The sequence below is a fragment of the Xiphophorus couchianus genome, chromosome 18, assembly GCF_001444195.1.
Source record: "Xiphophorus couchianus chromosome 18, X_couchianus-1.0, whole genome shotgun sequence".
Lineage (NCBI taxonomy): Eukaryota > Metazoa > Chordata > Actinopteri > Cyprinodontiformes > Poeciliidae > Xiphophorus > Xiphophorus couchianus.
Genome location: NC_040245.1, coordinates 16,692,088 through 16,707,108, shown reverse-complemented (window position 1 = coordinate 16,707,108; position 15,021 = coordinate 16,692,088). Strand labels below are relative to the sequence as shown.

Here is a 15,021-nt window from a genome sequence, read left to right as displayed (position 1 = left end):
GACTTAACTGGTTTTTTTTGTACATTTTTTAATTTAAAATTTGAGCATTTTTCTGCCAATGCACACAAGTAGAAACTAGAAATGGATTCAGACAGTTGGAATAGTGATGATAGTTTGCAGCTGTAAATTGGAGACTTTTAATATCTAAAATGTGAAGTTGTATGCATTCAACCCAACTAAACGCAAAAACGCAGCTTATTGCATGAAAAACAAAAATCTTTGCACATCCCTCTTGACCCATGGCAGTGGAAGCATGCCGTGGGAACGATCTTGAGTTAATGGGAGGATAGATGGAAACAAATGTAGACTAAAAATGTAAGAAAAAAAAAAACTATTATGCAACAATGAAACCTATGGCACAACGCCATTATTATTTTCTTTGTTTTTGAATTAAATTTACTGAAATATTAGATTATATCAATGCGAACACAAATCACACTCTCCACGAAAAGGACTGTTGGCAAAGTGTTTATTCTGAGACAATATGGACCATAAATGTGAAATACATTGCTCTATTAGTATAAAACCAGACAACAAACTGAGGCTGAACATTCAGAAATGAGTTGGATATGTTTAAATAACCTCTTGCTTTCACTAGTGGCTGTATGCTGGAAAAAATCCAATTAAAATTCAAATCAAAACTCAAGTTAAAAATAAATAAAACACAACCAAACAATCCCTTCAGATGATCCTGCCTTTTGTAATCTCCCTTTAGCGAGAGCTGGTCGAAGGAAATGTTTGCTGGATTTTAAAAATGTCCAAGAAACTAATTTGTTCTCTCGTTAAAACAAAGTGCTCAGAAACACATCTTGTATGCGATTTGACAAAAGGTTTTCTGGGAGGTATTTGTCTAACAGAAGTAGATCTAAGCATGTTCCCTTTTAGTTTGGTCAAATTTTAACATAAACCCGGCTCCTGCATGCTGCTCTGCACTCCGGCATTTCTACTTCTGCAACCATAAAGAAAGAAAATGAAGATGTTCCCTTATTTAGAAATAAAAATCTAAATATATGCTTTTTGAAGTGAAAATCTTCAGATAATAGTTTAATATTTGTGTTTAGCTTCATCTAAGGTCAATAGGTTTTAATCTGAAATGAAACAATAAAAAAATGTTAGCATTAAACTCCTGTAAAGTGAAAATGTTGCAGGTGAATGCAAAACAGCAGCAGCCTAAAGAAAAAAAAAAAAAAAAGCAGTTTAACAAGAGACATGTACCAGCATAGCAACATATTCAAATCAGTTTACAAAAAAAATAGATACAAAAACTTTTATCATGAAACATAAAATTGTTAAATAATGAAAATATGCACGTTAGCAATTAAATCAGACAAAAGCAATGTTTTTGCATACGTACAAAGTGGTTAACCCTGTATTCTTAACATCAACTGTTCGACATGTTAAAACAAATTCAAGTTTCTTCTTCTTCATTGTTTGTATGGGTGCAAAAGGGGGAGAAAAAAAAAGGTAGAGGGGAGGACCTACGATGGAGTCACTCCAAGACTCCTAATTGATTAATGCATGTTTTTCTTCACACTTTAGACTTTTTACAACCTTCTCTGGCAGGGAGGCGCTGTGAAAACTTTTCAAACTCCAGATATAAAAAAAAAACAAAAACCTTTAAAATAATAAAAGCGTAGCAGCTTTAGCTTTGGAGTGCTGCCGGTGTGAAAGACGAGCATGAAGGGGCGCCGTCGCTGCGATTGTCGGACGAATTTAGAGATGAAGGGAGTCGCCTGTTATTCTGGCCGCCTCCTCTCGGCGGGACCTCTACTGTGTCTAGCATCGGCCATGTTGGGGGCGTGGGGAGCTCTAAGCATGAACATCACGGGTCCGATGCACACCGTACCATCAACAGTTCACAATCACAAGCAAACACAACTCTTTACCACAGTCCAGATTCAAAGCTGAATGCATGCAAAACTGCTTGCCCTAAAAGTCAATAAAAAGGATATGTTAAACCAGACGAACAAACTAAACATATACATATATTTATATTCTGTCTCAAATTTAACAGTTTGTGTACAAAATACATATACACGTACGTACACGAGATTGCCTTTGGTTGACAAAAATATCTTAACATATATATATATTTAACAGGCATTCAACGTTATTGTACAGGAGTGAAACAAAAAAAATATGTACTCAGGATCATGTAATGATCATAAAGCTGATACCAAGTATCTAATCATTTCCATTCGGACAGCTCCAAATATTTAAAGTGCGTTTGCATTGTTTCCTCAGTATTAAATGTGAAAAGAATCTCCATCAGTAAGGCAGATTGGCTTGTTTTTTTTTTATAAAACACACATACATTTGTTCAGAAGAAGGACACTAAACAATTTGAGGGGCACAAACAAGAGGACGATCCTCCAGAGTGATGATTGTTATTGAACTGAGGTTTTAAAAACATTTAAAAATAAGGAGGGAGTGATCATCATCACAGCTGTTGATATAAAACAGAGTAGATTTTAAAAATACACATATATATATATATATATTTATATATATAGCAGCCTATTCACACACCATCTAGTGATGCCTCTGTGGATACATGAAGAATCAGTCTGCAGTGCAGCCCACAAAAAAAAGAAAAAAAAAGGTTCATTCATAGTGGACTAAACGTGTGGAGGTCAGGGTGTATATCATTCTCCTCGTCACTTGCTCGGACATCTTCGTGGGCTTTTCGTGGTCCTCTGTGGTGCACTGACCCCTGCTGGCGGGGCTGTTTCAGGCCACACCGGCCCACCCAGGCTAAGAGGTTTTCCCTACTATGGGGTTGTCACTGAAACAGAGAAAGCATCAGAGTGACTACATCAGTTAGTTATCCATCATAGCCATTACTGTACTTAATCACAGTAATTACTAGATGAACTATGGAGTTAAGGGCATTTCTTTATGAGGGAGGTGTCTGATTATTTACCCCCGCAGGCAGAATCATAAACAAGCATGTTAGGCTGGACAGAACGAATTGTTCAACAGCGGCCTAATAAAGGAGGACGGCGTTCAAGACATGACACAGACATTATTTGTTTCTCTTGAACTTTTGCTACGTTAAATCTTCAAACTTCAATGTATTTTTAGGGAAATTTTATGTGATAGATCAACAGTCTGTCCTCCGCGGCCCTAAAAGGACCAGTGGGTAAAGATAACGGATGGACTAGAATACATAAAGGTTTTTTGTGCAAAGGGAAACTGATAGTGCACATTCCTCTAAGCACAAAATACCTATGATGAAAAATGGATATGGCGGAATCATACTGTGAGGAAGATTTTCTTAGCAGAGAGAAAAAAAAAATCAGCTGGAGTTACTGTATAATAGTTTAGACTAAGGCATATTCATGTGTTAGATTGGCCCAGTCAAAGGCCAGAACTAAATGGAAATGAGAATATGTGGGAAGACCTAAAAACGTCTCTTTGCACTCCAATAAACTTCCTGCTGTAACTTTTGAGAAAAGTTTTTCTACAAGCTGAAATCCTGGAGGGCTGAACACAAATGTGCACACTTTACAGTCTTTTATTTAAAAACCTCTTTTGAAAGCCATGTACCCCTTTTCTTTCCTCTTCACCATCAAGTTCTACTTTGTCTTGGTTTATCACATGAAATCCCCATAACAAACCTCAGACGGCAGCACCATTACAACATGCTAAAGTGTTGAAGAAGCGTGAATACTTTCTATAAGACGCTGCAGAGGCATCATGCAGAGGAGGTTTGGCGCCGACTTACAGGCTTCCGTACTGTGCAGTGATGTTATTCCTGCTGTTGTGCTGCCTCTGCAGCTCCTCCATGACGTTTCGGAGCTGTTTGAGGGTCTGAAAAGTCTCTTTGGGTTCCTGAATGGTGAACTTGGAGTACTCCTCCTGTTCCCTCTGAGGGCCCTGGTACACCGCCATGCTGGCACACGCATCTGTGGGCAGGACACAGCCGTTAGTTTTGGCCAGATTGTAAAATCTAACACCCGCTTACTAAGTGTCCAGCAAGTTTAGACAGCGTCTCTGCTGTAAAGAATCCAACGTGTTACTTTGAGTGAACATGTAAAATACACATAAGTCCTTCTACTTTACTTCAACCCGACAGCTCATGAGCACATGCTGACCTTCCATGTTTTGTAGCTTGGATTCATTAGATGAGAGGAGGGAGAAGATTCTCTCTGCTTCCCGGTCACAGTCGATGTCCAGCTGCAGGTTGGCCAGCATGGTGCTGCAACAGGAGGGGACAAACGTGTGAGGAGAGAAAAGGAGGTCATTCAAGAATGAAGGTGAGAGACAAACGAGCCGGAAAGTGAAAACGGCAACTCAAGTAATGTTCGAAGCTTTGAAAGTAAATGTTGAAGACGGCAGGAATGTGCTTTTTATGAATTGTAAGTTTCTCCCAGCCACAGAAACATCCTGAACTCAAATTTGGCTCAATTCCTGCAAAGATTACATTATGAAGCATTTTAAGACGCACTAGTTTCTATGCAACAGTGAGAAACTCCTTTGTTACCAGGAGTTTTATGTCTACTTAATACAAGAGATCATAAAAAGAGTACACACTCCTGTTAAAATGTCAGGTTTCACAATTCATTTCCATGTTTCTTCTACTTATTATGTCATAGACACTCCAGGGTAATTCTACTGAAAAATAGAAAGCTCTGTTGGGGAATGTAGCTAACAGAAAAGATACAATTACAGGTTGTTACTGAACTAAGGAATGTGTTTGCGAAACTGAATCATTTAGGCTTAAAACCTAAAGAACGCTGGAAGAAATCTGGGTCATGGTGGTGAAACCAAGCTTTTGGCAAAGATTAGCCTAAAACAAAACTAAGCCCCACACAAAGAACAGCATACCCAGAGTAAAACATGGCAAAAAGTGAGGCATTTTATTTTTTAGCAACCGAATAAAAAATAAAATAAAAATTCCCTTACCTAAGAATAATAAAGAAATCATTTTGTATACATAGGTTTACTTGATTTTAGTTGAACTGAAGAATACAATCATCAACACTGGAAATGGTTTGGCAGTAATGCATCAGGGTCTCAGTTTTTAGGCGTGTATTTGTCTTTGTGATGAATTTAACTTTTCACCTCATTTAATTTGCTTACTGTTGTTTTTATTTGCCATTTTAGACAAATAGCTGTGCATTTTTCCAAAGCGTGCTTCGAGCAGGACTCTGCGTCTACATAGGTGGTCACATTTAACATCAGAGGCGGCCCGGGTTCAGAACAGCAGTCGACTCTTTTTACTGGGTGTGAACTGTGATCTGCAGCGTTAGCTAGATAGTTTCCAGGCGATTTCATCCTGCACTCACATTGTGCAGGGCTTACAGCCGGGAGCGCTGCTGCTCTGGTTTTTGCAGCACTGCCACGCTCCAGCGGTGTAATTCGACGAGTGGTAAGTGGTCAAGCGTCCCTCGTTGCAGCGGCTGACCTGGCCCAGGATCTCCAGCCACTCGCTGGCCTCCACGCAGTTTCCTGCCTGAACGTAGAGCGGCTTCTCTGAGAGGACCACCTGAAACATCTAACAAGAGGAAACAAAACAGTCTTTAGGTATTAAGACAAGGAACTTGTGTTACACAGCAAGCACACTTTCAAATCCCGTAAGAAGATTTAAATGTTAACAGTTTGATTGTTCATGCTTGCAGCTACAGACATAAAATTTTATATGCAAGAGCCAATTTTATGCTGCTAAGTATTTAGAGTTAACAGTTTTCAAAACACTCCAAAGTGGCAATTCTGAAGGCTTTTCAGAGCTTTAATGGTGAACTATTCAAATCTACTGAAGGGAAATGTCAGAAAAGATTCATGAGGCTGAAAACGTTTTTATTGTTTTAACGCCGGGACGTGATCTCAACACCACTTCCATTTCAAAGCAGGAAACTAATGAAAGGTGGTAAGAGATACCCCAGGCTGACCGACTTACATTTTTGCGGTTAAAGGCACTTTCATCGAGTTTCTCCACCGCCTGGATGTTTTTGACGCTGATGGTGCAGAGGGCCTCTTTCCCTGTCGGCGAGAAAACACTCCGTCATGTTTATACCAATTATGATAACAGTGGTGGAGCTCTCAGTACCAAAACATTACAGATTAATCTTGTCCGAAGGGTAAGGAGAAGCCATAAATCTAATTTGAGGAAAGTAAAGCATGTGGAGCTGCAAAGTTGCATTGAACTGCAGGTCAGATCAGCCAAGAGTTTACGAGTGAGAGCAACATGAACCATTCAGACATCGGCTTGTAACATTTTGGTCACAAAATTCCCACCACTGGAACCTCTACGTTTTATTGTGATATAACCAAAAGGTTTCATGGTAAAGATGAGAATTTGGGGATTTTTACAACACAGATAATCTCAGTCTTTCCACTAGCCCCCAATACTTTGACACCCCAAAATATCCAAGTATTTTGGACAAATTAATCTCAGTATAAATGCAGGTGTTCTGTGAAGGCCTCAGAGGTTTGTTAAAGTTTAAAGAGTTAGGTTTCACTGAATAATATCCTAAGCTTTAAACATCTAACAGCACAATTTAATCTACACTCTGAAAATGAAACGTGCAGGCACAGCAGGAACCCTTCAAAGAACGACTTTAAAGGGTCGTTACATATACTGACAGGCCAGGCAGTAAGAGAGCATGAGGAGCCTCGAGGTTGACGCATTTACTTTTCACCAAGAAAACATGTTAAGGTTAACTGACTTCTTATGCAATTTCCAGCAGTTTATCCTCTCATTGAGTTGGATTATGAGAATGAGCGGTCTCACCTTTACGTTTGTGGTAGGAGAGCTCCTTGTTGGTCACTCTCAGCCATCTCTTCTTAAAGTTTCTCTTAGAGAAGTTCTTCTTTCCTTGGGTACGTTTCTGCACTTCCCTTGAAAAACAAATAAGATACACGCAGAATCAGTAAAAGTCCTTTCCACCCAAGTTACCCAGCTGCAAGGCTTTAGATGGAAGAGTAATTAATAATAACAATTTGCAGGAAACTATATTCGTCAATGATCATATGGGCTAATGGAAACAACTCACCCCTCCTTCAGAACCACAGCGTCCTCCTGTCTGCTGGACTCTTTACTCACGTTGGACGAGATTTCGTCAAGAAACTGGAAGCAGACAAAAATGCTAATAAGTAGATATAAACAAAACAATTGAAATATACTGGACTGTAGAGCAGGTTTATGATAAATACCTTTTTAACTTTTTCAATGCACTTTTCTTCTTGGAATGACTTGTAGAAGTCGTACATGTAGCTTTCTTTAAAACTGGACTGAAGGCAGAAAAAGTTTTCAACTGGTTACAGATGAACATTGTAGGAGAATAATTGTATAAATCTTTACACTCTTCTTTTCTTTACCAGTTTTTTAGACAAACTACCCCAGCTGCCAAGAGTCTGAATAGTTTTTGAGATGAGAGTGAGTGTGCGGGCGATCTCAGGATCCTGCAAGTACAAAAGCATGACAATGAGGTCTGTTTACAGAGCAAATACACACAGAGCAGATCATAAAGCAGAACATGCTGGTAGCAGAGGCTTTGCACTTACGGGGTGATGCGATCGGAGCTGGAACGAGTGTGGGGAGAGAACTGCCACAGCGAAAAAGCGCAGGAACACGAAGCTGCTCACAGCAGAGTACTGAACATGTGGGTCGCCTACAAAAAGAAAAGAAACTTGTTAATATCACCGAGTTAGGACTATGAAAAAGAACCGACTGTAAAGGCATTACACACAGAGTCAATGAGATCTTAATGATTTGGCTCCACCTACTGGCAAATAAAACCAACACCACCAAATATTCGAATACTGTTACAGAATAATGGCAAAAATGGGTTTCATGAGTAATTCTGCTCATGAATTTTGTTTTAAAGGGGAACTTTTAATTAGCTGCACCTTACAGAGATTTTCCTTACCTAGGAAGCGTTTGCAGGCGAGATGTCTGAGCGATCTGAAGACGTCACACATCAGAGGAGGACAGTTGGAGCTGGACTGAGTGATGGAGGAGAAAACCTTCTGGACATAAACCTGAAGATTTTCCTGCAACAGTAATAAATGTGATTTAAAGGACTTTATTTTTGGAAATGTACAGTCTCAATCGTGTGCATAAAAACAAACAAAACAAGTGAGGACTGTCTACCTTGTTGACCTCCACGTTGTCACCTTCCTTTAGCTTAATGGGGTCTATCTCACATGTTTTGTTGGAGTCACAAATCTATGAAGAGGTAACAGGTAAATGATCAACACTCAATCCAGTCACTGAACATAGAAGAAAATGTTTTGAAGTTAAACGACAGAAACTACAGTACTAACAAACCCTTTTCACACGTGGCATTAACATTGGTCATTCGATCATGTCTGACAGACAAATCGGTGTGAAGTCCCTCAAGACGAACTGAGGACATTTCCTTAGATTACCTGCTTAGGTGTCCTGCTACACTTGTGTTTACAGTAGTTTAGCAGTACGAACAAAATTTGACCCATTCTGGACCCACTGAATAGAACAGGTAGTAATTACTACCTGTTCTATTCAACAGGTAGTAATTACTACCTGAATAGAACAGGTAGTAATTACTACCTGTTCTATTCAGACTTTTGTCTGAGTAGAACATACTTCCAAAAGTCTAGGATACCAAATGAAATAATTGTATGTTTTACATTTTAACTTGTTGGAAACATTCTCAATAAAAAAGTTGTCACAATTAGGTATTTTATTGATCAATGGCTATCAAAGTGCTATATGAATGAATAGTTGTTCCCCATGGTGATGGAGAAAAGTGTAAGTGAGCAGGGGATGAAATAGTTTTCAAACAAAAGCTTAGTCTCTACATCTTATGGTAGCTTTATTTTAAGGTACCAAACCAATTGTGCGAAATTGAACTGATTAGTGCAGAACAGTGATTTAGCTTTTGTTGTACATGCCATCTCACTGTACAATAAAAGCTAAATCACTGTTCTGCACTAATCAGTCCAATTTCGCACAATGCACTGTGGCACACTTGCTGTACATATATTTACATATACATTCTATTCTGCATTTTGAATCCTTGCAAGGACTGCTCTAAGGTGCTTTTTATATTGACAGCATGTCATATTTTATTCTTATTTTATCTTGTCTACATTGCTACTCAGTGGTGGTTGCTGTGTGTCTTGTCTCTATGCTGCTGTAACTGCGAAATAATTTCCCTGCTGGGATGAATAAAGTAATTCTATTCTAAAATTAGAGGAAATCATTCAATGAGAGCTACAATATTGTTTGTCCCGTTTTTGACAAGGGTGGATGTAGCAACGTGTGAAACCTCAACCCACTAATGACATTTGTACAGAGGCAGGTTTGACACAGAAAGGCAGCTGTGAAAAGGTTTTTCTTTTCCCAACACATTGTGGCTTTATAATTACTGAATGAGCGTCTGATTCTGTGAGTTTCTGTCTTATTCATACCTCATCAATAACCGGCTTCAATGTAACAGCCAAGTAACTCTTTCCCACGATCTTCATCATGTCGTCAATGCAGCGAGTTGCCAGTGAGTTGCCTCGGAATATAGTGTTAGCCTCCCTGTAAACAAAGATTATTAGATTAACAAGTGCTACAGTTTCTCTCTCAGAAAAATGTCCCAATGCGACATAATGACACCTTGCGCATTATTATGCAACGCCCAGTAAATGAAATTAAAAGAGAAGCTGACACAGAAATTCCAGCTTTAATGTCAGTTTTATTTTCTGTGGTACTTCCCTTTTCATATTTGTCTGTGGTTACATTATTATCGCAAATAAAACAGAAACCAACTTTAACACTTCTATCCATCTGCGTTCACAGCACTACAGAACAACATCGGATGTGTCACTGATCACACATGCGGGGGTGAACACTCACTGAGTGTTGTCCAGCTCCAGAGCCGCCACAGCAGAGACGAAAGGCACAAAACGGCTGTGGTAGAGCAGCAGCCGGACCATGGGCAGAACGGCCTCGTATCGCTCTCTGAAGATGTCCCCCAAGATGTGTGCTGCTGATGCCGAGATGGGCTGAGGGAGAACAAAAAGCACATCAACAAAAAAACTGAGAAGGTAAAATAAATAAAAAAAATAAAAAACAACAACAAAAACAAAACAAAACTGAAAGTGGGCTTAAAGGGTGGCTGCAAGGGTCAAAAAGAGGGATGAAAGTGAAAGAGAAGGAAAACAATAAGTGACCAGCAATTATTTTCCAAATACAACATTGACCACTGGTTCGGTTCAGCTGTGGTGTTACCTTCACATCGGGGGATTTGAGCAGCAAGTTGCAGAGAGGTGTGTAGCAGGTAGAGGGCAGCACCGTGTCTTCAATGTAAGTGAGCTTCAAACGCAGTTGTCCCAAATCATCAGACTTGGACTTGCTGCCTGTCCCTTTAGGCTGGAGGAGATACCTGAAAGAGCACAGCAAAAGGGAGGGGACAATTTACAGGTGTGTACGGGAAAAATTTTACTAAAAAACAACAACAACAAAACAACCCAGTATAATTTAGTTCAAGTTTCTTTATAGACAAGAGGAAAAGATTGGATAGAGTATTTTCCAGATACTGAAACCTCGGCAAGGAATACAACCCCTAAAGATGTCATTTCTAATGCAATATGCATGAAGCTACGTAAAGTACAAAATGTTTCCTTTAACCTGAGGAAACTGTTCAGAGTTGAAGAAATTATTTAACCAGTTAGAATGGAGAAGAAAATCTTAAATCCCAAGCTTTTTAACTGTCAGATCAACTTTAATCTGATGCCACACTACCGTAATTTAAAATGGTAAAAACCACAAAAACATAAGGTTTTAATTAAGATGCACATACTGAGGAATCAGAAATAGTGACTCAAGATCTCAAAAGCTTTATAGCACCTCAAAGTCCTCCCAATTAATTTAGGAGTCAACTTCCAACCTTTATCTTTCATCAGGTAATTCATAAACTATATTTTCTATTTCACACATGTGCTTCATATAATCTCACGCTTATATGTTTGTACCAGTCAAGTGCTTCAGGGCCAGTCGATATCAGATATTGATAAAAGGTTTAGTGATCATTCATAAACTCTGCAACTGTTTTTAATAAAACTATTGAGAGGCTTTTGTAAGGAGAGCTTCTGCTTTAAGTAGGTTAAGAAAAAAAAACTGCCTATATTGCTGCAGCACACTGATTCATTCAGTAATCACATGTTGGGGTTGTGTAAAAAAATTAAAATAAAAAAGAAAAGCATTATTAGCTGAAGCTAATGAACTACATGGATCACAGAACAGACACAGAGATACTTCATTTGATGTTATTTGGACCATGAGGTAACACAGGACATGAGGTAATGCCACCATGCAACGAGCCACCCACACACTACACTTGCAGGCTTCATGTACCAACAGATTGCTATCTGGCATAATCCCATATCACCTACTCCGACGCAAAGCTGGGCCACATCCACACAAAGGAAAAACTGCTGAACACAGAAATCTGGGGAGGTTCTTCTAGTCACCTTGTAGCGGCTGTGAAAACTTGGCAGAACATGCTGTCCTGATAGATGTGTAATACACACTTTTAATAAAATACCAGTAAAACAGCAAAAAGGCTCAACTCAACTTTATAGACCTTAGGGAGTGAACTTGAAAGGGAGGGTTTGACTTCCAGCACTTTAATCAAATAGGACTTTATACGCTCAAGGGCAGTTTTAATGTGTAAAAAGAGCAAGTAGCCTGGTGTGCAGCATGCGCTTTAATCTGGCTCAGTACCAATTCAACCAAACTGCTGTTTTACTAAGGAGGTAGATTCAAAGAGACTAATAACATTCCTATATAATTCAGTGCAGCTATTTCTTTACATCTTTGAGCTTCAGTGTCTTGAAGTACTTACAGTATGTGCAGTAGTAGTGCATGATTGTGAAACAAAGACTTTTCTTTTTAAAAATGAAAAATATGAATAACCCCTTTATTGCAATATCCTGAAGCTAGTTTAGGATGCAATTTTCTGAAATTGCCTAAATAGATTTTGAGATTTTGAGTTTTGTTCATGCAGAGGCAATATAATAATAAAAAATAATAAATAAAAAAAATAATCTGCCTTTCTAGCCAAATCGGTCATACCATAATCTGAGACACAGCCAGACATTACATATATACCTTAACATGAAGTACTAATAAGTAATCAGTCAGTAATATCTCATCTTAACATGTTACTATTTCTGAACCAGATTATAGTTACACATCCAAGTCCTTTTATCATTTTCCTTAGTAACAAAACATATCTGCTTTCTTTTTGCGACGATTTGAGTGGCGTTATGTATGCGACAAATCACATTTTCAACATGACAGTTCAAAATACAAACCAAGCAGTCAGCAGCACAAATGCAAACAGTCGGGGGAAGAGTTTTGCATGTTTTCCAGCTGAAAATATCAGTTAAAGACGACAATATTAGGGTTTGTTGCGAACTCTGTGCAGGTGACAAACTCATCCAGCTTCAAAAAACAGAGTTGAAGAAACGGTCAGACTTGAGGAGAAAGCTCCATCGGGTTTTGCGAAGCAGAGAGCTGTGACTATTTGCAGGCGATTCCTTAACCAACCAAACAACAAAAGCTGGACTTCAGTGCAAAACCAGCGAGTAGGGGAGAGTTAAAGTAGTTGGTCAGGTGACATGTTGCAGATGAAATGCCTCCCCTGCGCATGGTTACTTGCCCTCGTTTCGTGTCATAATAAATTACAATCAATGCCAAGCAGTCTCACCGAGCATTTTTCCCTTCCTGAAAGGAGTAGTACAGAGATGGAGAAAAACCTGAAGGCTGCACTCAATGAGTTTAACTCGCCCAACTCCACAGTTTTGTTCAAAATATGTAATTACACATAAAAGAAAAAAAAAATCTAATAGTCACATTTATGAACAATGATATAAATGGTAAACGTTTCCATTACAGTGTTAACAGTTAAATATGTCAAGTGAAAAGGTATTTTATAAATTTTGTATTTTATGTGCAAAAACAGGTATTCATGTTGAGTCAAGAAAAAACATCTTTTTTTTTCAGAAAATTGATTTTAAGCTCAACTTAAAAACCAGGAGATACAAATCATTTTGAACAAATCTGTTAAAAATGCACTTCCTGTAAAAGAAGCAATGGCAAAACTGGTCATTTTTATGTTGAGGCTGTCCATGGGCATTGTTGGCAGCTGCTGCCTTTATATTATAACTAATAAAGTTACTTGTAATATAAATTTCTTTTAAAATGAAGTAATCAGCAAAATAACAGTTGCTTTTTAAAAGATTAATCAGTAATCAAATTACTTTTTCAACTTTGTTATTGAGTATGCTGTAGAACCACAAAGCTGGAGGATTAGGAAAATGACAGCATTTTTTTCCACGGCTGGTCCTTACCAGGCTTTGTGCATGTGGTCGCTCTGAAGGATCTTGACAGGAACTCTCGTTTCTCCGAGAAACACATCCTGAGCCAGATTTTCATTGTTCCAGAGATCCACTCTGCAAGGAAAGAAAATGTAAACATTACGCTTTTCATCTGTGAATGTTAAACTGCTGTTCGTCAAGCCCGACACAACACACACAAGTGTGGTCAACATCGCACAAACAAGCCACCCGATACAGGTACAGCAAGAGGGACTCCAAAGAACATGTCACTACTGAGTGGTGCTTACCTCCTGTGTGCACAGGAACTAAAACAATGCCAGTGCAATAACGCCACCTCAAATTCAAACCTCAAAACCATGCATGAGTGTTTACCTTTTAACCTGTCTACTCTTACCAGTGAGCTACGACTCCATTGTGATGGAGGCCCCACCTTTCTTAACAGAAGACAAGGCTCTCCATCAGCAGTCAGAACACACCGCAGCTAAGTTAACATTTTTGATCCAAAGGTCTAGAGAAGCAAGACTAAGGGGAAACAGAGCAGACGCATGGTGCACATAAAATAAAACTCACCTGATCTCAAGCTTTTCAATGTCCTCCTCCTCCACAGGAAACTGTGATTTTCTAGAGTAGCTGCTGGACCGTGTCACCTGAGGATAAATTTGCAGAGGCTTTATCAGTATGTTTATTCAAAAATATAGTTACGTACGTTATAAATCTATCATGAGAACGTCTGATTCAAATCAATCATGTATAATTCACCTCAAAGAAAAAGGTTTCCTCAAAATATGGGTTGCTGGTTTTCTTCTTTACTTTTGTTTTCTTTTGGTCTGATCTAAGGACATAAGATGGAAATAAATTAATTTCACACAAGTGGTTAAGGAATGTTTACATTATAAAAACAATATGAAAATCTAAGTGAAATTGCTCTTCAGGTAATAATGCATAAATTTGTCCTAGAGTGTCAAAGTTTGGTGAACAAAATTTGACAAAGAATGTGTTCAGGGCATCCATGTCAGAAATGGACAAGCACATCTGTTTTTATTGTATGATGTTAAACCTTAAGACAGAAACTGGAGATATGAAGATTTAAAAGCACTCCACACCAAAGAAATTAAAAAAACTCTTAATGACACGCAGGAGTTTTAAGACACGCGTGTGTCTTCATGTAGCATAGAATGAACTATGACACCAGAGGAGAAAGCATAGTGCTTGTATAAAAAGTTAAAATGTATTGAAAGCGTCGCTAACCGGAGATTCATAAGTTTCATTTTATATTGACACGATGTCAGCCGAGGGATTGCCCAGCTCTCTTTCTTAATAGATTTTAGTTCAATATTGCCATATATTTTACATGAAGCCGAGTTCAAGTTAACTGAAAGAAACAGTTGTCACCATTTAGTTTGTGACATTTTCATAACAAAAATATTTCTTTGGATGTTTGCTCTGACGTCTGGCCAGCTGGGGCACAGTTTAGTCTACAATGACTAAAATGTTTTGAAATATTTTGGACTTGCGCAAAACAGTCACCTTTGCAAATATACATTACTCTTACCCTTAGACACAAGATTTAGCTTGATATTTCATTTAACGTTCATGCATTCTCACAATGATAAAAACATATATTTGCACAGTTGGGTATCATCTAATTAATCTCAATGTTCATACTGTCTGTATTTTTAGTTGTTAGAATGCTAAACCTTA

At 38.5% G+C, this 15,021-nt stretch overlaps 1 protein-coding gene across 1 annotated transcript in view; it reads right to left on the bottom strand.

The window, feature by feature from the left end:
• Positions 1–452: 452 nt before the first annotated feature.
• The window catches only part of rasa2 (RAS p21 protein activator 2), a 31,183-nt gene continuing 16,614 nt past the window's right edge, over positions 453–15,021 (bottom strand). Inside the window, exons 7-24 of the mRNA XM_028045533.1 lie at positions 14,080–14,152; positions 13,891–13,967; positions 13,333–13,434; positions 10,208–10,361; positions 9,833–9,981; positions 9,400–9,514; positions 8,099–8,173; positions 7,875–7,998; positions 7,510–7,616; positions 7,324–7,407; positions 7,159–7,236; positions 6,999–7,072; positions 6,737–6,843; positions 5,903–5,985; positions 5,292–5,500; positions 4,098–4,201; positions 3,728–3,908; positions 453–2,785 (exon numbers count right to left, since the gene is read on the bottom strand). Coding sequence (XP_027901334.1) covers positions 2,755–2,785; positions 3,728–3,908; positions 4,098–4,201; positions 5,292–5,500; positions 5,903–5,985; positions 6,737–6,843; positions 6,999–7,072; positions 7,159–7,236; positions 7,324–7,407; positions 7,510–7,616; positions 7,875–7,998; positions 8,099–8,173; positions 9,400–9,514; positions 9,833–9,981; positions 10,208–10,361; positions 13,333–13,434; positions 13,891–13,967; positions 14,080–14,152 — 1,927 coding nt within the window. The 3' untranslated portion in view covers positions 453–2,754. The remainder of the gene's footprint in view (positions 2,786–3,727; positions 3,909–4,097; positions 4,202–5,291; positions 5,501–5,902; positions 5,986–6,736; positions 6,844–6,998; positions 7,073–7,158; positions 7,237–7,323; positions 7,408–7,509; positions 7,617–7,874; positions 7,999–8,098; positions 8,174–9,399; positions 9,515–9,832; positions 9,982–10,207; positions 10,362–13,332; positions 13,435–13,890; positions 13,968–14,079; positions 14,153–15,021) is intronic.